Raw genomic sequence first — 23792 nt, 5'->3', positions numbered from 1 at the left:
TATGCCTTGTTACTTTAAGGTGTTACAAAACTGCCCTGTCCTAAATTCAGAGCTAGTTGAACTATGATTGCATTTTTGTGGAAGAGCTGTAACTGTAGCTTGCAATGTTGCAGAGTGAACTTTGTTTCAGGATGGTGTCATGGTTTTATATTTTTTTTTTTTTTTGTGGATTAGATGGCCTGGCACATCAGAATCACAAAAATATAAAACCATGACAGATGGGAATATCTGAATTACTCTGTAGGGATTTAATGGTGACTCAAAAGTGATAAAAAACTCATTCCCTCCCCCTGCACTTCTTTAACACGTATCTGAACTACAGTTAAGAAATTCAGATGAAGTGCCTTTCTCAGATAACTTTGATCTTCACAAAAAAGAAATTCAAAAATGAAATGACACAGAGAACATCTTGTGCAATACTTCGTTCTGGTTAAGGATTCTTTTCTGCAACTGTTTCACTGCACTTCGGAGTCCCTCTTTACAACATTTGAAGTTAGGCATTTATAAACTCTGTACCTACAAATGGCAAATGAGTGATGTGTGTGAGACTAAAGGCAATGAGCCAAGTGTGGTCTTCTGGAGAACAAGCAGCAGCCTCATTACCTTGAGCTGACATTGCCTTGCCTTCAGGTATGCTGGGAATGAGCTAGCTGCAGACTAAGTCACCTGCTCTGCATGCTGCCCCTTCCAAGAGCCTTCTGCACACCCCCAAGAAAGGTGTTTCATTAGCAGAAGACTGAGCCGTCTCAGTTTAAAGTCATGCAGAATGACATAATGGCTGAGGGTGGTGAGGAGCTCTGGGTCCAACCGGCCGAGCCCCTGCTCCAGCAGGGACACTCAGGGCATGGTGCCCAGGACCATGTCCAGACAGTTTTTGGAGATCTCTAAGCAGACCTCTGTGGGAAGTCTCTGCCAGTGCTCCAACACCTGGACAGCATAGAAGAGCTTCGTGGTGTTCAGAGGAAACCTTCTGCGCTCCAGTTTGTGATCAAGGTCTCTTTTCCTGGCTTTGGACACCACTGAAAGGAGCCCTGCCCCATCATCTTTGTTTCCTCCCTTCAACAATTTGTAGATATTAATGGGATACCCTTCAGTCACCTCTTATCCAGGCTGAACAGTCCCAGCTCTCCAGCCTTTCCTCATAGTGGAGATGCTCAAGACTCCTCAGTCATCTTTGTGGCCCCTTCATTTAATTTTCTCTTGTACTGCGAATCCCAAAACTGGACCCCATGCTACAGCTTCACTCACCAGTGCTGTGGAGAGAAGAGGGATCACCTCCCTTCAACTGCTTTGCCTAATGCAGTTCAGGAAATGATTAGCCTTCTTAGCAAAAAGAGGCACATTGCTAACTCATCTTCAACTCAGTGCCCACCAAGACCCCCCAGGCTTTTTCTACGGACCTCCAGCTGGTAATCCCAGCAACCCCTGGTGTGTCCTGGTGCATGGGGCTGTTCCTCCCTGGGTGCAGGATTTGGCAGTTCCCCATGCTGAACTACTTGAGATTCTTGTCAACTCCTTTCTCTGGTTTGTCCAGGTCCATCTGGATGGCCTTCTGGTATATGAGGTATACCTCCCAATTTCGGGTCATCTACAGACTAGAGATTTTGGCTCTGCCATTGGTTGCCTGGCTTTTATGTGTTCTGCATTGAACTGTTGTTAGATAATGCTAGGAACAAAACTATTCATACCTATATTAGTTAAGGCAGAAAGTACAAATTTACAGGAAAGAAAATCCTTTTTCTTTTCTTTGTGTACTATTTACTCTTGTATTATTTGTACCATTGTATTGAGTTGCATTGTTTCCTATTTCCTTTTACATTATTTCTCACATTTCTTTCCCATCCAAGTTCAGTGTCACTAAAGCACAGTCCAATCATCCAAGTTTGATTTAAAATGTTGGAGTTCGGACATAAGGGGATTAGAGAAGCTCTGTCTCCTCTTACTCACCTCCATTAATAATTTTCTTTATGCTTTTTTTAAAAAAAACTGACTATGGAGCAAGATGACAGCAGTGCTCTGGGTGAGTGGGATTTCTCTCAAAGAGAAATAATAAGCTATCACTGAGCTCAAGCGCCATAGCAGAGACATAGGGGAGCTTCAGGAAAAAATGCTGTAAAATAAACAAATATTTTAGATAGAAGCGAAATCTCTTTCTGAGAAAATAAGAATCTACGTTTTGGGAAAGAAGAACAGACAGCATGTTGCATTTGATTATTTCCTGCTGAGTGTTCATGTGCATTTTGTAGTACTAGGACAAACGAGGAGGCAATTGAGATGGTGAGGATTTGTGGAATAGTGGTGATACACCAATGTGATGCTACATAGGAACATCTAGACTTGTTTTCTGTTAAAATTAATAAAAAAATAACCACTTATTTACAAAATGTGGTGAACTTTTAAAGCAGAGGTGTAAGGTCAGGAAAGAGGGTCTGCTCCCTGTGCATTGCCACTTTTTCTGAGTGACCGTTGGCCAGAGATGGCTAAATGCCAGGGCTGTATGTTTTGCTGAGTAAGAACATCTCACCTCTAAAATGAAAGCTAAGAAAGGAAGTCCACTATATTGTTACATTTGGAGATGCAGACTGGCCTGTGGAAGGCCACATGGGGAACAAGGCATGGTTACTCTACGTATTTTTGGTCTAGCTGGAATTTCAGAGAGGATGGCAGCAGCATATCCAGAAAGAAGATGCATTAAACAAGAGCTGGGGTACGTATGAACACAAGATCTCTACTGGCATCCCAGGCACTGCCTGCCCTTCCTGTGATGATGCCCTGATCTCTTCTCGCAGGCTTTCATAAGGGCTGAACTCCAGAGGCCGCACTCTGACACTGATGACATCACCCACTCACCCCCATGAAACTTAACTGCCTTCCTTTTCAGCTGCAGTAGACACCAAGCTTGTAAGACAGCAGTGAAAAACCTTGGATGTATTGCCTGCTATGTAATCAATAACCAGATAATTTAACCTGTGTGCAGCAGGGCTGGGAGTGGGGAAAGAAAGAGTTATAGGGAAGGCAATGGTTGTAACAGCTCTGGCCTCCATGTCCCTCCCATCTCTGCTTGCCTATAGTGTGCCCACAGAAGAAAGATGTCTGACTGAATAATGTTTGGACAGAAAACAACTGTAAATCCCATGGGCAGCACAGTTAGGAAACAGTTTGTCAAGTGTGCCTCCTGTGATTGTAGGTCTAAGAAGATCTCTGCTGAACTGTTTTTTTTTTTTTTTTTTTTTTTTTTTTTTTTTTTTTTTAGGTCTAGAAAAATCTATGCTGTCTTGTATTCACCCTCTATTTGATGACTGACTGTGAGAATTGCACTGAATTGTGGAATAATCTTTTCTAACACATAATTAATACATGCTTGACAGTTGGTCCTATTTCTCACAATAAGAAATAATAATAATTGCTGTTTTATTTCCACTCACCATGTAGATTGGTGACTGTATTCTTAGGGAAAAAAGTGTATGCATGCTATCCAACAAAGAGCCCTGTCTTATAGAAGAAGGTAATTGCTGCTTACAACTGGTGAGACATCTTGCTGATTAAGGAGGAAAAGATTTTGTTTTGAATACAGGGAAATTTCTGAGAAGACCTACGCATTAACAAAAGCATCAGGCTCCAAAAGCACAGGGCCTACTGTGCCCTGCTGTCCCTATATCAGGGTGAGCTGTGTGGCAGACGTGGGTTGGGGCACAGCTCTGTTCAAGCACCCCATGGCTCACATGCCTGCTCCTTTCCTTTAGAGCTGAGTTTATGTACAAGCTGCCTATACCATAGGCTGTCAGATTCACTCAAATAAAAGAAAGGCATTTAAATGCCTTTCCACGTATCCACATATTTGAAAGTGATTGGCTACATTTTGCGTCTTGTACAAATTTGGAAATAAGCTATCTTGGGCATGCCATGGGTCATTCTTCAAGGCAAGTAGAACCAGAGGATGTCTCAAAAGTTCTACAAACTCTGATTTTTTTTGACGCTGACTGTTATCAGATACAGCAGTGGAAAAACAGATGTTGTCAGATATACAGATTTGTTGTCAGAGAAGGTGAGGCTGGTGTCACAGGTGAGGTCTTGCATGTTGCCTCTTACTCTCTTGCACCATTGCGGTCCTTAAGTATGAAGGACTGGTGCTGGCTGTCTAGCCTTCTTGTTAACAAGAAATAAAAGCTGTGCAAGAACTGCTTTTGCTCATCCAGCCAGCCAGAAAGGAGTCCTCAGGCCTCCCTAGCTCGTGAATGACTCTGTCCTTTATTCCAAGGACTCAGGCTCCTGTCTCACTTGGCAAGGCCCTGGCTTTGCTAGGAAGCTGTGCTCCTGGCAGTGCTGCTGCAGCCAAGCCCTGCCATGCCACCTGATCCGAGTAGCACAGCACGTCGCCATCCTGTAAATTTCCACTTGACACAGACAGTGTGTTGTCTGTTCTTGGAGACAATAGTGAAAGAATAAGACTTGGAAATGTATTTTCTGAAATATAGAATTGGTCTCCCCTGGGAAAATAACTTTGCTTTCAAAAGGGAGGATGCGAATAACTGCTTGCTGCACATGGAGTGTCACTGCCACGTAAGTGCCGTAATGCTATCCTCAATCCTAGATTATGGAGCATTTCTCCGGGGGCTCACCAGAAAACACAGCAAGAACAGAATCATTCCTAATGAGATTGTGACATTATTTTTGAGGAAAAGAAAGCTTCCCACATGTAGAAAAATCTTTAAGCTTTAGCGACAGAAAGGTTCTTGTCTACAGATCCTTTTAAAAATGCATTTTAAGACCAATTGCTCAATAGGCACAGAATAAGCTTGTTTAAAAAAGTTAAAAATAAAGTACTTTGTGATGTTTTTGTGACATTGAATTAAAAAAAAAATATTAAGTGAATGAAAAGTAAGCATGGATGAACAGTCAAGAAAAAGGATGCGGATGCAAAGGGAGCATCCCCTGTGATGAGCATCTCTCTTTTGCAGCCAGCACAAAGTAACTGAGATTCAAACATAACTCAAATGTGCAGAACTTATCTCAAATGTCTTCTGGGGAGAGTAACTGGTCAGCACTATGCTCAGCTCCTACATTCCTTGGCTTCAGATCCAGGGCAACAAGAGGAGGGAAAGTGGTATCCAGAGCTAAAAAGTGGGCACTTTTCTCCATTTATCCATGTTATCCAGGATGGCTGTCAGCTGCCAGGAGGTTGGCACTGCAGTGATGGCCATCACCACTTCAGGAACCGCCACTGCAGCAGCTGCTGTGTGGGCTTCAGGCTGAAGTTGTAGTGTGTTGCTAGCAGAAGGCTCTTCTAACCATTAAGGTTATTCTACATTTTGGCAAGAATGGAGATCTTTTACTACACCTCTATGTGGTTGCCCAGGTGCAGTGAGACCCAAAAAAGGCTGTGCTACTCCACGTGGTGTTCCAATCCATGGTCTTGGTGCTGAACCAGTGTGAAGTGCCAAGATCTCTGTATGACTTTCCTCCATTTACCTACAGATGCAGTGCTCCCGTGTCTTCTTCATTGACTTTATTTATTCTCATGTAGTAAAAATAGACAAGCCATGAAAGTAATTGCAATGCAACAGGACTGTTGGGTGCTGCATTTAATTTTGCATTTTGTTAATGTCAGGTGTCTGAAACGCCAAAAAAGGTGTTTGTGAGTTAAATCTGTGCAGAGAGGATTATCGGTATTTTGCTGAACTCGTTAAAAAGTTCAGGGACTCAGCAGGCCTACAGCAAAGTCAGCAGGCTTGAGGCTGTGTGCTGAATTCTTGCAGTGCATCCAGAGCCCAGGGACCAAAAGTATTAGCATGTGTACCCACAAGCACACATCTTCTCCTGCAGTTCACATTGCTGCTGAACGTAGCCCACAGCCTCACAAATTATTGCCATAATTCTCTCAAGAATGAAGCCAACACTGTCACAAATAAACTACCCAGGACAGCCCTGAGCAATGCCACTATCTTTGTTCCCTTCTTCCCATCTGCATCTTACCATGAGATCCAAATGTAAACACTGATGGAAACTAGAGGCACCTGGGAGCAGCAGGAAAGTCTCTGTGGGGATGGACAGCACTTCCATGGGGAAGGGACACTGAGATGGTCTCTATCCAGAGAATGTGCCACGAGGAGAAAACATGTCTGAGTGTAGATTTGCTTCCGTGCAGAGGATGGTTGCTCTGCCCACTAGCGTCCACATTTTCTTCCATGCCTTTCTGCTTGCCCTGTTTTTCCTTCTGAGGTATCATAAGAAGTGTAGACATGGCATGCCTGCCCATTTGAAGCATTACAAAAGGCTACCTGACCTCAGAAAGCTGTCACAGTGCAGCTTTTGCTGGAGGTGATGTAACGGATGGATTATTCTCCATGGGCATATGAGAGTTACAAATCATTGCCACACAGAGACCTGAGAAATTGTATTTTAGACTGAAAGGCCAGCAGAAAGTCAGCCAAATGCCCTTGGGCCTCTGCAAACTTTTGTCCTGGCTCCCAGAGATCACTAAGTTTGAGAGAAATGGACGTGACATCTGAATTTTTTTTTCTGCTCCTGCAGTGAAATACTTCTGATCAATATTAAAATAAATACTTGTCACTTTGCTGGGAACACTGATTAGTAGGGCTCATAAAGGACGTAACACCAGCCTCTGACTTCCTCACAGCTGTCACCGCTCCACAGGACACAGGCAGACTGAAATACACTTCTGTTTCTTGTCCCTGTGTCTTGCCATGGCTGTGGCCTAGGAGCTGCCCTAGGCCTGGATGGTCACTGCACCACCCAACATGACTAGTATCAGTTAGTCTTGCAGCACGTGGAAGAAATAAGACTTACTCCAAACAGTTTCTAATATGAATGCCAATCTTCTTAATGCAAGGATATATACAATTCATGATTCATTTTGGTGAATTGCAGAGTGCACCTTGCTGTGCAGGCCAGCTGCTCATTTATAAAATTGATTACGCATTCTCTAAAGCCATCTCTAGGGAGTAGCTAAATTGCATCCATCACTGTCAAAGGTTTTGATATCCCGATGACCGAAGAATATTAATAATAGCCAAGTGTAAAAGAAAGAACAGACTGTGCTCTGATTTTTTAATGTTTATCAATTTTTTTCTTGTCTGAGACAGTTTTATGGAAATACATTTCCAGTACACGAGCTGTTGTTAACCTCACAGCATGAGTTCCCCAAGATGCCTGGCAAAGTCATGTCTACCACTGTTGAAAAAGAAGATGTTTAATTACCTTTATTTTTTTATCCCCACGGTCTAAAAATCATAGAATGGCTTGGGTTGAAAAGGACCTTAAAGATCACCTAGTTTGAACCTCCATGGTGTGGGCAGGGTTGCCAACCACTAGACCATGCTGTCCAGAGCCACATCCAGCCTGGCCTTGAATGCCTCCAGGGATGGGGAATCCACAACATTTCTGGGCAAACTCTTCCACCACATCACCACTCTCTTCCTCCTATTATCTAACCTAAACCTTCCTGTCTTAGTTTAAAACCGTTCCTCCTTGTCCTATCACTATCAAGAGATATCATGATAATTATACTAGGTTCAATCAACAAAACTTTGGCTCTGTAGTTCTATTACTTCAGAATGATTTCATCACCAACCCTCTCAAGCATCAGAGGAGATGGAGAGCAATGAGCACTCACATTGCTGTGAGTAAAAAGATTTCTTTGAGGTGTTAGGTCTGTGGACAGTGGGGGCATTGCGGCCAAGGCTCAGAATGTTGAGAGCACCCAATCCCCAGATGTGGTATGAGCTCTGAGCCACCCATTTTGCGTGCAGGGAGCTCTCACTGGGAGTGGAGTCTCACTTTGTCAACTAGATGGGACCAAAGCTGCTCAGTGGGGTATACTCTTCATCCTTTTCCAAGGAAAACAGGCCAAGAGGAAGGAGGGAAATTTAGGGGAAGTCTCCTGCCGACCCTCCACAACTGGGAGCAGCCTCTCCACAAGCCAGGCTCAGCTTCTTCTTCCTGTCAACATCAAGGTTAAGTGTCAAAGCTGGGCTTTGAGAGATGGATGGTGTATTGCAGGTGACTACCAGGTCTTGCATGATTTACGTACAAGTGGTGATAACCAACAGTCTGTGTTCTCTCTATTGTTTCACATGGCTGCTTTCAAAAGTGCCTGAAGCTGATGTTTTCTGCAATAGTATGACAGAGGTTTTTTTTTCTGAAAATTATTCTTAATGAGCTTATTCTTCAGCCTCTCTCCAACAAAAACTCCCATAAGCCAGAATAGAAGAACATCATGAATGTTCAGCAAAGAACATCAGCAAAGCAGATATGGTTGACAAATTGATCATGGATTTTCCTGTCTCTTAGTTTTAAATTCACTTAATTCTCATATTTCATGGTAATCACATAATTAGGGGAGTTTCAGCAATAAACCTAGTAATTTCCAAGTGACAAATTACAGCAAAGCTACTAGTTATTTCCAACATTGACTGTACTCTCTGGCTCTGAGAAGTGCTTTCAGGCAGTTTTCCTTGGCTCAAAACAGAGCAGGACAGACCTGCAGCTGCGACTTGAATCCTGGGGGGGGTCTCTGCCAGCTGGGACAATGAGGGAAAGGTAGAGGCACATGGGCTGGGACAGCCATGAGAGCCTGTTGTTGAGGTGGTTGCACTGCAGAGAAAATTCAAATCCATGGGGGTGGAACTGTAGTTGTGAACTATGTCACTTTTGGTGCACTGTAACATCTCCACGTGCCGTGTATTGAATTCCTGGACACCTGAGCCTGGTACACCCTCTTGAAGGTATACCTAATTTACAAAAGGTCTAATAATAAACAAACAAACAAACAAACAAATAAACAAATAAAAGGGGGGCAAGATTTCAACTTCTGTGTTTAGTTTGGATTATCTCAACATTTTTTAAAAGATCAAATGGTTTCAAAGGTTCCTTATTCTGGGTTATTTTCTTAATTAGACCAGCTGAGCAGTTACAAGGTCGTTTCTCTGTACCCAGCCAGCTCTGCAGGCTCCTTGTGCACAAGAGGAACTGCTGGGGCTGGGAGCTGGTGAGCTGGGGTTTCTGCAGATAGCATTTTCCTGCACAGCTCATCCAGGAAAACTCACAATTGATGACTATAATATGCTGAATGCCTGTCAGAGAATAGTGTGTTGTCCCAGATGTCCCATATAAATGGCTGTGTGAAGAGTGATTCTGATGGGATCAAAAAACAGGTGCTTAAGACACGAGTTGTATGGAAATTACTTTCTGTCCTGGAATGAAAGGGAAACCTATTTTCATGTAAAATAAAAGTGGAAATGAAATATGTTAGCTTGTACAAATAACAATTGAAACTCTTTGTTTGGCACTATTAAAAGCATCTGTTGTATCTGAAATTCCAGCTACTGCAGGAAAAGATAGTTATGGTTGACAGCCTCCTCAAAGCTGGCCAAGTACATCTAATAGAAGGCATTTTTCTTAGTTCTCCTCCTTAAAAAATATGCCGATTTAAAACAACAACAACAAAAATCCTGAAAATCCTGAGCTTGATAGAAATGAGAAGAATTCAGAGAGTGAGGTGAAGCAGATACAGAGTGGGAGACTTCTTGCATACATCATAGCAAGAAGGCAGAAGTGTCTGCCACTACCATGCTGTAAGATAGCCTAATAAGAAAACCATGTTACTGACGAGCAGCTGAGAAGATATTTACTTCTTCGAAGAAAAAGATTTTGGTTCAGGCCTGTTGCTGCTGATTAAATATACCTGAAGTGTATACTGTATGTTTGAAATGAAGTACTGTAAATGTCTTCCAAGCTAGAGCTGATGTAACGCAAGTTGACACTGTCTTCCTCATTTACTAGGGCTGGCAAGAGTGGGCTTGTATTTATGAGAGTAGAAGGGCATTCCTGTCACCACAAGAGTCACAGGAGAACATTTGGATGGTGTATTTGCTCTTGAGGGCAGAGATCTGGGTTGCATGCTGCACATGGGTCTGAACAACCCCATGGAGCTCCATAGGCGTGAGGGAGAGCAGCTGGAAAGCTGTCCAACAGAAAAGGACCAGGAGGTGTTTGTTGACATTCACGCAAACATGAGTCAGCAGTGTACTGTGGTGATCAAAAAGGCTAATCCTATCCTGGCCTATGTCAGAAATAGTGTGGCGAGAAGGACCAAAAAAGATTTTCTCCTTGTGTGTGGTTCTCGTGAGACCGTATCACGAATCTTGTGCTCAGTTTTGGGTTTCTTGCTATGAGAAGGATATTCACTTTAAGTGCGCCTACAGAAGAGCAACAAAGATGGTGCAGAAACCAGAGAACCAGACTTAATAGGAATAAGCGAGTTAACTGGGGTTGTTTAGTCTGGAGAAAAGAAGGCTGAGGGAAGACCTTATTGCTCCCTGTGATTGCCTGAAAGGAGGCTACAGCGTGATGTCAAACTCTTCTCAGGTGACAAGTGATAGGGTGTGAGTTAATAGCCTAGATCTAAGTCCCAGAGTTATTTTTATAATATTTTTATTTTTTGTTTCAAACTCAGGGTTGTAAAGTACTGGAAAGGATTTTTGGTTCCACAAGTTTGTGGAATCAGATGAGTGGGAGACTTGGAAATAAGGACTTAGAGTAACGTTTTGGTCTAACTTTACAGTGGCTCTGAATTTTCTGTGTTAGTGTAACCACGATGGGCTTTCATAGCTACTGCTTGCAGAAACAACTTTAGAAACTACATTATCCTCCTTACCCCTCTCTATACCACCTCTGTCATGAATTACACTTAGCAATGCAAACTTTCAAGAGAGGAAGTAGATAAATCTTTCAATATATTATGCTGTACCTAAAGCAATCTCATGTTTCTCGAACTGTCAGAGAATTAATATTTCATTAGCATTGAATGTGCGTTGAAGATGACACATGCTTCTTCCCATTACAGCATGACCAAATCTCAGTCTGCTCTTCTGAGTATTCAGTTAGCCTGTAGTTCGATTTCACTCTTTCCTCAATTCTTTTTGGAGAATATTGTGACTAGAACATGACTCAAAGGAGGACTAAAATCCAACTGCCTCACTGAATGTGATGGGGATCACACCGTCCTTATCACGATTTTCATATTGGAGCCATGTAATCATGCCACTGCTGGTACATCCTACTCATGGTGCATCAGCTCCATGCTGACTAAGTGTGAGTTACTGCAAGTTTCTTCACATCTATGCTGGTTTGAGGCATGGAGTGAGTGTGTGGGGTGGTTAATTGGGTAGATCTGCCAAAGAAGTTAAAAATAGGAACAATGTATAGTTCTTGGTCCAAGCTAAGCTCTCTAAGCATGGAAGTGGTGGCAGGTTAGGGACTCACAAGCAAATTTCAAGGAAGTCAGCAAATCAGGTGGCCACTGACCTGAAAATGCTGTAAGGAAAAAAATCCACTCCCCAAACCAAACATACTTCATCCCAATCCTTCAAATCCACAAAGAACAGGATGAAGGCAGGCACATATTTTTGATATAATCCTTCTCTGTGTCTCTGAACAAGACTAATGAGCATCTATATTTTGACTAAAACAGTATTTCTCCAAACTTAAGGAAAGGTTTTGTACATGAGCATCAAAACATATTTAAACATGCATTATTTGGATGTAAAATGGAGGGAGGTATGGCTGTTGCTTATAGACAGAATTAAATAATCTCATTTCGACATGTCAACTTTGGGCAATTGGATAAAATGCGATGAATGCAAATTATCAACATTGTTATGCCTAAATGTATTCTGTGGAGAGTTTCACCAGTTGCACAGTACCTGCTGGAGCAGGATTCACAGGTCAGATTGGCACAGAAATGCTAATTTGAAAATTCAGCTTGAACTGAAATATGAAACAAGGTGTTTTTGTAGTGTTGGAATTGTGGCACTCATGTTCCTGCACAGGACTGTTTTGTCACTGCAGACTGTTAGTTATGTCTGTTAAGGGAAGACGTGTCTGAATGGCTAAATGAGGCATCTTAAGAATATGGAAATGCTATGACTGCTATTTAAAGTGATTCTTATGTGCGCAACCTCCATCGGGATCTTCTGAGAAGTCTTATGAACATAATCTTTTATACTCCAGCTACTTTACTTCTAAACTAGTAAAAAATGTAGGACTATATGAAGACTCTGATCACCTTGAAGGCTAATCTCCTAAAGAACTGCTGTGACACTTCAAAGGAGGAAATTTGATGAGCCAGTACTGTCCGGTGTTTGGCAGTAGCACGTTTTCCAACAATGTCTTTGTAACTGAAAGGTGGGGCATTGCTGGGCAGAACAGACTTAACTGCAGCAAATTTTACTAAAATTATCTTGCAGATAAATGACCCAGCAGAGAGGTAGCATGGCTATGTGCAATCCCACGCTGTGTTGTCTTCTGTTTCAATACCCATCAGCACATCCGAGGGATGAGCTTTGGATTTACATCTCTCTCAGGAATGGTTATTGGGAGATGGTGTACAAAAGTACCTCAAAGAGTTTGTAAGAGGGAATAGTAATATTTAATTCCTTAAAATGCGTGGGTACACAAAGGCTGTCACTCCACTGGTGCTGTGTGTTTGAGCAAGGTGCAGCTGCAAGGAGCAGAAGGCAGCTGGAAAAGTTCTTTCAGTGACTTATTTATAGCCACAAGATCTGAAAAGATATTTAAATCTTTTTTTGTAGCATAATAGTTCTGTTTTTTTTTTTTTTTTTTTTTTTTTTTTTTTTTTTTTACCTCAGCCATAACTTCTGTATTGTAGACTTAAAATTAACTAATACTAAAAAGTGATTATGGAAATAGAAGAAATTGCATCAAAGCATGGTGAAAATGGAAATTATTATAGAGATTGGTTTCATTCAAAATAAACAGCATAGAACTGAGATACGTATTTACATTGTTGCATTGCTCTTAACTGGAAACCTGTGTAGAAAGAGGAAGGATTTTGCAGAATATGGATGTTTGCTTTTCAGAGCTTTGCTTAGCGTAATTCTAGCTTGAATTAAAATGAGCATGGTGTTACACCATCATCAGCACTGCAGAGCTAAAGCCCCAGGTTTCAAACCTCTTCCAACATTTTCTTCCACTTGTGCCCACTTGGTCACTCTTTCTCGTCTCTTCCCCATTAAAAGAGGAGACAAGTGACAGGCAAACTAGGCATAAGAATCAAATGGATAACTCCTGAAGTTGCCAAAGAAAACAACTTCCCAACAAACAAACCTGAACATTTGATTTTCTTTCTTAGAGAACTACAGACTACTTTGAATTGTAGTTCTCCCCTGAGCACTGTTCGGTCTTCCCTTGGCTATGGACCAAATGAATGAATACATCGTTTCAATATCAAGTAAAATGAGACAGCTTGATACAGATATTTTACATTTATTGGAAGAGTACAGTAAAAAGGGGACATGTAACTTGTCCATGAGAAAAGACAGAGCATTATTCAAAATTGGCCTGCAGTTTACAAGAACTCTGTTTTGTATCAGCCTAGGAAAATAAAAAAGTTAGCTGAAGTTCAAAAGGGTAACCTTAAAGTATATTAAAAAATGGCAAATAAATGGAGTTAGATTGCAAATCTATTTAAAATTATAAAGGACAGACAACTGGCAACTGTATTACATAGTCATCATTTTCAGTCTTGCTTAAAAGTCAGATGAACTTGTGATGTGGGTATTTTTTGTTTGTTTTTACATGTGTTACTATCCATGCACTCATTTCCAGTGTTATGTATTACCAATATTTCACAAATGTATTATTTTTAAACAACAAGGAGCATAAAAGGTGCTTTACCTGATATTAAACTTGCTGGTGTTTAACTCAGGCACAAACTGGAAAAGAAGGTTTGTTTGCGAGCTGTACCCCACTCAGGATCAGTGGTGTCGAGGGTCCATTGCATGTAGTTCTGTGACCCAGGCCTCCCTCAGTGCCCCTCTGCCATTCCCAGCTGCTGCAATGGCACAAAGGAAAAGAAACACATGCAACTGAAACAGGCATCCTAGAACGGTTAGCCCCAGACTACTCTCTGGGAGTCCTTTGGATATGCATGTAACTATCCAGTCCTTTTATAGAAGGGAAAAATGGGGTTTCAGTCCTCAGCATTTCCTTTCAGGAATCCGCCTGACTTTCGTGTCCTGTACAATGAACCTGTTTCTTCCTATTACATGTTTTTTGGATAAAAAACCCAACAGGTTAACCTGTCAGTTACAGGTTACACAACAGCAGGAATATGAATCCAAACATTGGAGGTTTGGATCTGTAACATGACCAAACAGAAGATGGAAGGAAAGAGAATACCAGCTCCCCCTTGCATATTTCCTCTTCTGTTTGCCTGGATACTGATAATGAAATAATGCTGTTGCTCTCTCCTTATGCACAACCTCAGGCAATGCCAGCGATCAGCCACAACTCACCATGCAGCAAGCTTCCCCTCAACAGCAGGTTTGTTGGTAGACTGCAGCGAGCATTAAGTGTTCTACAGAAGTGTCCCTTGCAGACTGCAAGGCCCTTCCTACAGCAAACTGGCTGCATCCACGCCACGTACCGGAATGGCCAAGAGCACCTAGCCATTTTAGTTGGAATCTAGCAATTCACTTTCATGGTGAGAGCTACACCTTTGCACTAGAGTGGTGCAACTAACTATACTTTTGCACTGAAGAGTTCTACCCTCTTGTCCAATTCAAATAAAATGCAAATGCTTCTACTATAGTGGTATTTCCTATCAGGAAGATTGCTGTTAATACTGTAACAGGTTTGAACTGAAACAATTACTTCTGCTGATCTTTAAAAAGCCTTAAGATGTATCAACTTGGACACCTCCTGGAAGACTGACTCCCTGCAGAATTTGCAGACTGAGCAATGCTCAGCTCCTGAAGCTGCATGTCTCAGCATTTGGAGGTAGTGGGTAAAACTACCAGTGTAAGTAAACATTGTATCACATATGGAAGTCAAATTTCTAAAAGAAAAATGGATATAAATAATGCAAATCAATACTCAGAGGAAATTCCTGGCAATTAGAAGGCATATGTACAAGGATGTTTAGTCAGAATTAAGTCATTGCTACTAATTTCAAAGATAGCATTTTGAATCTAGTCTGACAGCAAATCATCCTTTTTTCCGGGAGTGCAATTAGCTTCATAATTTTTCCAGTGTGAGCAGGACGCTCTGTATCACAAAACAGGCAGTCAGGAATGCTGTTTTTCAGTGTCTTTTATGGTATGTACAATTCATGATACACCCAGGATTTGTAGCATGATTGGAAACAGTTTGGACAATGCGCTTCACCTTAATTCACAGTTAGTTCAGTCTTCATACAAACACTTTGCCACAGGAGGGTATAATGGCACTAAAACATTTTTGAGTCAAACTAAGCCAGAGAGATATTTGAAGCTTTTCTGTCGCAAGAGTAACTTCCTTGAGTTATGTGACAGGCTCCATGTGTGGTATGTGGCAGTGTCAGAACTAAAAAACAGTTCAGAGACGCAGGGCGCAGAGCACTACAGCAGAGCTCAGCTGGAATTACCCCCCACACACCTCTCTGTGAGCAGTGGAAGGATCTTGAATAATTTAAGCACAGGATCTGAGTGAACTAGTTTACATAACAAAATAAGCGTTTCATATTACAACTGACTTTGATAATTAGGGATTTTTTCATATGTTAGGAAAGACTGAGCTGATTACACAGAGATGATAACGTGGATCTGTGCTTTTTTAGTGGTAGAAGTTTCTTGCACATGTTATCAACACGTGTAATCTAGAAGGAACCTCTGATTTTTCTTTTAAGAAGCAGAAACGCTTTAACTTTTTGGATGATTTAAATGGAGGAAGATGCACCTCTCTCAGAACTCATATACGTCAGCTTTGTACTTGGTCTGTAAGGTTTTGTACTCCTAAAACTAGATCGCAATTCCAGATAGTGGCAATTTAGGAACACTCTCACCAAGCCAAGTCTGCAAGTGAAGCTGAGTGTTAATAAAGCACAAATATGCAATGCTGAGAAAGGAACAGAGCTGAAATCACAGCTGCAATATCTGCTTCAGTGAAGGATCAGGAGCAACACTAGAAAGACCATTCAGAACTTGACAACGAATTTTTGGGTTTTCAGCTTGAGACTTTTACGTGGGTTATTTTCCTGTTGTTTTTGTTGTCTTTTTTTTTTCTTTTTTCTTTTTTTTTCTTTTTGTGTTTTAGGAAGGAATGCTGTGCTGGGGGAATTCTAGTATAAGACTACAAATAATACTCTTTACTGATGTTATTCTTATAGAAAGTTCATAGGCATTGCCATTCATGCCTTTTTTTCTTATAAGCCATTACTTGTGAGTGTTTAATGACTTTATTCTTACAGTCATTTCTGCAGGTGGAAATCAGAAGAAAACCTGTTTAATAGAGCTGATTTACCAGACCACTCTTAAGCCATGATTGCTTGGAACTTCAGGAATACAGGTCTTCCTCTGTGCTTTCTTGTTACTAATTAAAGCTCTTTATTCCTGGGAGAAGAAAAAAAAGAAGGTATCTTTTTTGGTACAAGGGGCATTTTTCCCTCCTCTCCGTATTCTTCCCTGCACAACACCCAAGAAATAGCCTTGCACGAATATCACAAGTTCTTTTATGCCTTAAGAAAAACATAGTAACTGATGAACTCTTATTTTAATAGCAAACTAATTTACTCTTAGTCATAAAAACGTTACAAATACAAGTGCACTGGTGTAACAACATTAGTACTGCCTACAAATGAGACAGCTGTTATAGGAAGTGGATCTTCCCAATTTGCCTCTTTCTTTTCATTCCATCCTTAGAATGATTTATCACTGCTTGTTACAACCAGCCATCTCCAGGACTAATGCTCCCAAATATCATCTGTGATGACACTATTTACACACTAACTCATCTCTTCCAATAATTCACAGTTGAAAATGCATCAGTGGCACTGCCATTTAGAGGACGTGACAGTAAGACTAAGGACACACGCTTTGAAGTTAACGACAATTGGTACTATCCAAGCAGCAGGACATCTGGGAAGAGATACAAAGCATTTTTAAATGCTTCTGTGTTCTGGTTATTCTATGTAACCTCAGGAGAAGTACTTATTTATTTACTTATTTACTTATTTATTTATTGCATGTGCTTTTTATCAACAGTATCTTTACAATGGGTGCAATAACCTTAACAAAGTAGTTAAAATAGTCATAATAGATAATGAACGGATAACATCATACTAAGCGTCAGGTGTGGGTTATTATCACAGGTGGTTAAAGACACAGATTAAGCAATAAACTACTGTTTCCTTAACTAGTTCTCTGTTTCACATAAACAGGATGAGACTTTACAAAATGAAGAAGAAATGCAAAATAATTTTAGTCACTAATGAAAAACTGCCTCATTAGTTTTATTAGAAACTGATGAAAATGTACATTGGAAGGATAAGGTGGAGTGCTATATCTAAAAGATTACACCTCTGCTGAAGTGAGTTTGTTTACAGACATGATGCTTTTCAATACTTTGCTTCCAATAAAATTGAAATGCTGAGGGAATCCTCATGATTTCACCAACAGCTGAATTCTGAAGCTAACAATTGGGCTCAGCCCTTAAGAGTATTCTGAGTCCCTCCCATTTAGCAGTGTACACAGTTCAGAACTCCTTTGGACTCTACCTGGCTGAAACTGAGTGCAGATTTAAGAACTTACTTGAAATACTGCATGTCTAAGAGAGACTGACATTTTCTGTGAACTCCCCATAGCAAATCAAGTCTACAAGCTACATGCAGCTGCAAGTGCCTGCACAACCTATGCATAATGCAAGACTTCAGTCATCAAAAGTTCACAGAAAGCAGATATGGTGACTTTGGCTCCTGAATACTATGTCTGTCTTTTACATTTCACCATAGGGCAGTTTTGTTTGTAAACTCTCCAGCAACAAATTCATAGAAACTTAGAGACTAAGTATTCATAGGTATGGATTGCACTTCCTAAAGTATAATGGCATTAACTACAAATGAGAAAAGATGAACAAATTCTGCCACAAACACTGAAAAATTAATTGTAAAAAAAAAAAAAAAAAAAAAAAGTATTAAATAATTGAAGAGACTATGTGTTTAAATTTATTTTATACCTTTCATATGTGTTATAATTTATTTTATTTTAAACTCAAGCTGGTATTCTCCTGAAGAATGATTATTTTTTAGCTGAAGTTATGCTTACTTCAGCAGCAACAATATATCCTCTTGCTGCTGAATTATCCCCATTTTTTAAGAAGTACATTACATTTAAACAGAACTGTGATATGAATTACAAATGTTAATCATTTCAGAATAAATAAGAATGCATTTCTTATCTATATATGAGAATCAAGATGGACAAATAAAATAGTATTTTGTTAAAAAAGAAGTGGTTTTTTTTTTTTTTTTTTTTTTTTTTTTTCTGTCAAGGGCACATAGCAAAGAAATATAATTCATCTCTTTCACAGAAGAAGAATATCAACTCTCCAGAGAAGCAATGAATGCTGATAGACAAGACACTATTACCCTTACTTGCAGACTTTCTTGGTGCATACCTAATGACCAGCAGTTGAATTAATACCACATTTGAGACAGGGATTTTTCCATATTGTTGTGGTGCATTTCTTAATCTTAGTGCACTTGCATTTGCATTAGCATACAAGCAAATTAAGGCACAAATTGTGTGTAATACTTAAAAGCACCCAAACGAACAAGAATGCTTCCCACTGCTCTTGAAAAATATCTTTGGGCTACTTGGAAATACAGTACTAAGAAAATATGTCCAGTATAAGGAAGTTTCCTTATAAGGAAAATATGTCCAGTATAAGGAACTTCCTGATAAGGAAGCTTCAATTCAGGCCATCAAGTTTGCCAAGTACTACAACTTAATGGGTAGCATGTAGGATGCTCCAAAAGTAATGCCTCCTACTGACTTCCATGGAAAGTACAACAGATACAAAGAGCACAATAACACTATTTGATAGAGCAAATTCTCAACTACAATACATTAATTCTGAACACAGGCACCACCATGAGCTACACATCTTTGCCAGCAAAGAACAAGAGCCTGCATGCTGTGCTTGTAAAAAGCTGCACCAGTGGAGGTAAACTGCTGGCACTGCTGCTGAAATGCACCACCCACCACCTCACTGTTCGGGCTCTACAAACACTCAGCAGGCATCAGTGAATGCCAGTGGGTGCCATTTTTTCTACATGGAGGAATTCAGTGACACACATTTGCTTCATCTGCACTTCCATGTCAGATGCCATACCGTCAGGCTGCCCCTCCGCTGCCATACCACCATCACCTGTCTCTGATGTCAGGGACCAACATAATAAAACAGGATGCATTACTTTCGGAGCAGCCCTCAGACAAATTCTTTTAGATTACACATATTTTTGTCACACATAGCCCTTAATCATTATCACCCTGCACTACCACAAATATGCTTCAAGAGAGCATAAATTCTGTGGATGATAGAGAAGCCACCTTAAGGGAAATAAAAATGCAATGTAGCCACGGACTTCTCTACATAGGGCTAATAATGCTGTGTTACTTTCAGTTCCTGTTTACTTGTATTAACAGTAACAGACATTCCTTGATCTGAAAAATTTTATTTAATTCATGAAGAAATCTTAAGCACCTGAACTCTGGAGCTCAGACCAGGGTACTGTAACTTGTTTTTGTTTCTATGTAGCGCCATAGAAAATAATCCCCACTATAAAAAGAACACAAAGTCAGAGCAACACACTGTACCTTTCCTCTATTCCCCATCTACTGTATCTTATTCTATGGAATGTTACCTTTTTTTTTTTTTTTTTTTTCCTTTTAACAAGTTTCCTTTATTTTTGGTGACATTTACAATTTGTCTATCCCCCATCTTTTAAAACCTGATTGTAATGATTTTAAAAATTTAGAAGGTTAGTATTTCTACTCTGCCTTGTTCCACCTGTCACAGACTTAAAATACACGTTCTTATTTGGGTTTCTTGGATAATTTCTCATGCCATATAAACATAGTGTTTTCCCATCAACACTATGCATGGAATGTGCTTTTTTTTATGTAACCTTTTAAAAGCTCCAACTGCACACTGAGGGTTATTGCCAATTTAAGGGAAAAAAAATCAGGATTGAAAGTAAATCTAGAAATTCACATTCTTTAACTCCTCTAAGATCAATGCTACTGGTCACCTATTACAATGCTGCTATCAGTAGCAAATCTCTTTCCGTTGGCCTATCATTTTTACCTATTCTTTGGAAGACAGACGATTTGCAGTATTTCTTAACAACGAATGTACTCAATAACTGTTATTTTGTTTGTTTGTTTCTTAAACAAACGTAGGTAATTAAAGGAGACACATTACTAAATTCTGATGGCTTCATAGGAAAAAGAGGGGTAGAGTAAAGGACACAGGTAAATAACATAAAAAGTCATAAGAACTTACTATAGCACGGTAAGAAATGAACACGTAGCTCAGTTTTCCACAGAAGAAATTTCCGGATTTTGCTGTTTGGTAAGCAGACTTACATCCAGAATCTAATTGACCTTTACACTTGAAACAAGCTATCGTTAAAAAAAAAATAAAATGCAGACAGAATTTGAAAAATACAAAAATTTCTGACTGAAATACTTGTCAAAACTGTCTTCAGTCTTAAGGCCAACATGCATGACACAGTCACCATGTTAGAGAGCTGCTGGTGTTGACAACTGAGACAGGGACAGCAGAGTGCGAAGACTGCGTTAAGTAGAAAAACTCTGAAAAATGTCATTAGCAGTTACTTACTGTAAAACACATAAAAGCCACAGTTCCTTAAATCTACAGTATGTGCTTTCCTATTTACATGTAACCTAAATGACAATAGTACTGTGGATATATAGCATTTGGCAGTATATGTCTTTAATGCAGGTGTAGACATAATTCAGGATGGTACACATGTATATAAAAACCAGTTAATTTTAAAGTAATCCTAAATGAATATTGCAAATAATGTTGTATAAACGCATAATGTTTTAGGGGAAAAAATACTTCAATGGAAAATTAAGTCCCACATATTGAGTTTGGCACCAGTATATCACTATGTCACTTTCTTTTTGATTGAAGATAGCTCTTTCTGAATCTCACTGAATTTTGGTCGATTCTCGGGATGGTAGTCCCAGCATCTCTGCATTATTTTATATATTTCTTCTGGGCATTTTTGTGGTGCTGACATTCGGTAACCTGGTACACAAGAAAAGGGGAAAAAGTTCAGTACCGAAGAGACAAATATAAAAAGAAATGTGCAAAGCTCATGATTAAAAAATAAACTGAGGGTCAGTTTTACATCTGTTTACATCTGTAATATGAACAAATTCTTCAATACCCTGTAAGGATGGGTAAGTATTAATCTAACCCAAGCTCAGGTATTAATGACATTTAAGTTGTGTAGGGTAAACTGTCAATATGTCTTTCAAAATGCAAAGACCTTTATGTTCATTGTTCTTCCACTGTTTGTATCCTCAAGAGGTTCCCTTCCCACCTACAGTTTATCTGTTTTTTTCCTCCCCCTCATTTTCTTATTTTGGTATTTTCCCACATCATCCTAACGCTAATATTCTTCTGATTTGCTCCTGAAGGCACTCTGCTCTCAAAACTGAAGGAGGTCAATGACTTAGAGATGAACATGAGAATGAACAACCACTTATTTGCAGGTGATAACTCGAAAGCTATAGATGAATGGACTAAAGAGATGTACCTACAACAAAAAAGGCAACCTCCTAATGAGCAGGAAGTAAAGCAAAAATCCCAGAATGCCTGCAGTCGAAAACCATGAGCTCCTGGCAAAACTCAAGCAAAAAAAGGGAGCATGAAGAGGATGAATATGTTGGATGGAATACAAAGACAATGGCCAAGCACCCTAGGCTGAGGGTAGGAAAACAAAAGCCCAGCAAGAGTGGAATCCTGCCAAAGATGCCAAAGGCAAGAAGGAGGGCTTTGGTAAGTACACAGGTGACAAAACAAAAGCTAGGGAAAATGTAGGCTTACTGCTCAAGAAGGCATAGCATGTTGGGACACAACATGAAAAAGGCTGAGGAATTGAATGCCTTCTTTGCCTCTGTTGTGGCTAGCAAGACTGGCTTCCAGGAATACTAGGCATGAAGGACAAGAGGAAAAGTCTGGAGCAAGGAATATGCAAGATGGTGGAAGAAGATCAGGTCAGGGAATACCTAAGCACACTGGTCATACATAGGTTCATAGAACCTGATGAGAAGCAACCGCAGGTGCAGATGCAGATGTCACCAAGAGGCCAATCTTGATAGTACTTGACTGATCAAGAGAAGTGGAAAAACATTCAAGAACCAGCAGGAAAGCAAATGATACTCCTATCTTCAGAAAGGGCAGGAAACACACAATGACTACAGGAATCTCAGCTTCACATGAATCACAGAGCAGCTTATCCCGGAAACCATTTCCAAGCACATGAAGGATAACAAAGTCAGTGGGAGTAGTTAGCCAATCTGAAGATCTTTGTGATGAAATCATCATATTTGTAGAGGACAGAACAAGGGATTTCATAGAACCCTAGAATGGTCTGGGTTGAAAAGGACCACAATCATCATCTAATTTCAACCCCCTTCTATGAGCAGGGTCGCCAACCACCAGACCAGGCTGCCCAGAGCCACATCCAGCCTGGCCTTGAATGCCTCCAGGAATGGGGCATCCACAAACCTCCTTGGGCAACCTGTTCCAGTGCATCACCACCCTCTGGGTGAAAAACTTCCTCCTAATATCTAACTTAAACCTCTCCTGTCTCACTTTAAAACCATTCCCCCTTGTCCTATCACTATCCACCCATTTAAACAGCCATTGCCCCTCCTGTTTGTACACTCCCTTCAAGTACTGGAAGGACGCAATGAAGTCTCACCGGAGCCTTCTCTTCTCCAAGCTAAACAAGCCCAGTTCCCTCAACCTTTCCTCACAGGAGAGGTGCTCCAGCCCTCTGATCATCTTAGAGGCCCTCCTCTGGACCTGCTCCAAGAGCTCCACATTTTTCCTGTACTGGGGGCCCCAGGCCTGGACGCAGTGCTGCAGATGGGGCCTCACAAGAGCCGAGTAGAGGGGGACAATCACCTCCCTCTCCCTGCTGGCCGTCCCTTTTTTAATGCAGCCCAGAACAGAGTTGGCCTTCCAGGCTGCAAGCACACACTGCTGGCTCATTCAGTAAGGCTGTTAACAATACATCCCAGTAGATCTGAATGGATAAGCACTTGAAACACAGTCTGAATGTGCAGACAGGTGGACTGAAAATCTGCTGAACAGTTGGGTCCAGAGGAAAGCACACAGTCTAGTAGGAGGGCTGTAATTAGTGAAGTACGCCAGGGCTAAGTACTGGGGCCTGATTAACATCTTCATTAATGATTTGGATCTTGTGGCAGAGTATACCCTCAGCAAGTGTGCAGATGACACAAAACCAGGAGGAATGGCTGATATACCACTGTCATGCTGCCATCCAGAGGGAACTGAAAGGGGTGGAAAAATGTACCTTATAAATTTCAACATGGAGATGTGCAGAGTCCTGTACCTGGAGGGTAACAACCCCAGGTACCAGGACATGCTGGGACCACCCAGCTGGAAAGCAGCTTGGTAGAAAAAGCCTCGAGGGTGTTGGTGGACACCAAGTTGAATGTGAGCCAGACAGAAGTACATACCCCAGGTATCTTTGTGGAAAAGAAGGCTAGTGAGATACTTTGCCTTGCTTGTCAAAGCATTGCCATCAGGTGGAGGGACATAATCCTTCCTCTTTTCTAAACACTGGTGAGTGAGGCCACACGTGGAGAACAGGGTCCATTTCTGAACCTTCCACTACAAGAGAGCATGAACAGACTGCAAAAAGTCCT

General features: G+C 40.7%; 1 protein-coding gene across 2 annotated transcripts in view; it reads right to left on the bottom strand.

Moving 5' to 3' along the window:
- Positions 1 to 13289: 13289 nt before the first annotated feature.
- Positions 13290 to 23792, bottom strand: part of FER (FER tyrosine kinase) — a 183818-nt gene continuing 173315 nt past the window's right edge. For both annotated transcript variants that reach the window (XM_085212751.1, XM_085212752.1), the window contains one exon: positions 13290 to 21135. In XM_085212751.1, coding sequence (XP_085068877.1) covers positions 20993 to 21135 — 143 coding nt within the window. In that variant the 3' untranslated portion in view covers positions 13290 to 20992. The remainder of the gene's footprint in view (positions 21136 to 23792) is intronic.

Source organism: Meleagris gallopavo, chromosome Z, assembly GCF_905368555.1.
Source record: "Meleagris gallopavo chromosome Z, MGAL_WU_HG_1.1, whole genome shotgun sequence".
Classification (NCBI taxonomy): domain Eukaryota; kingdom Metazoa; phylum Chordata; class Aves; order Galliformes; family Phasianidae; genus Meleagris; species Meleagris gallopavo.
This window is presented reverse-complemented; position numbering and strand designations above follow the sequence as displayed.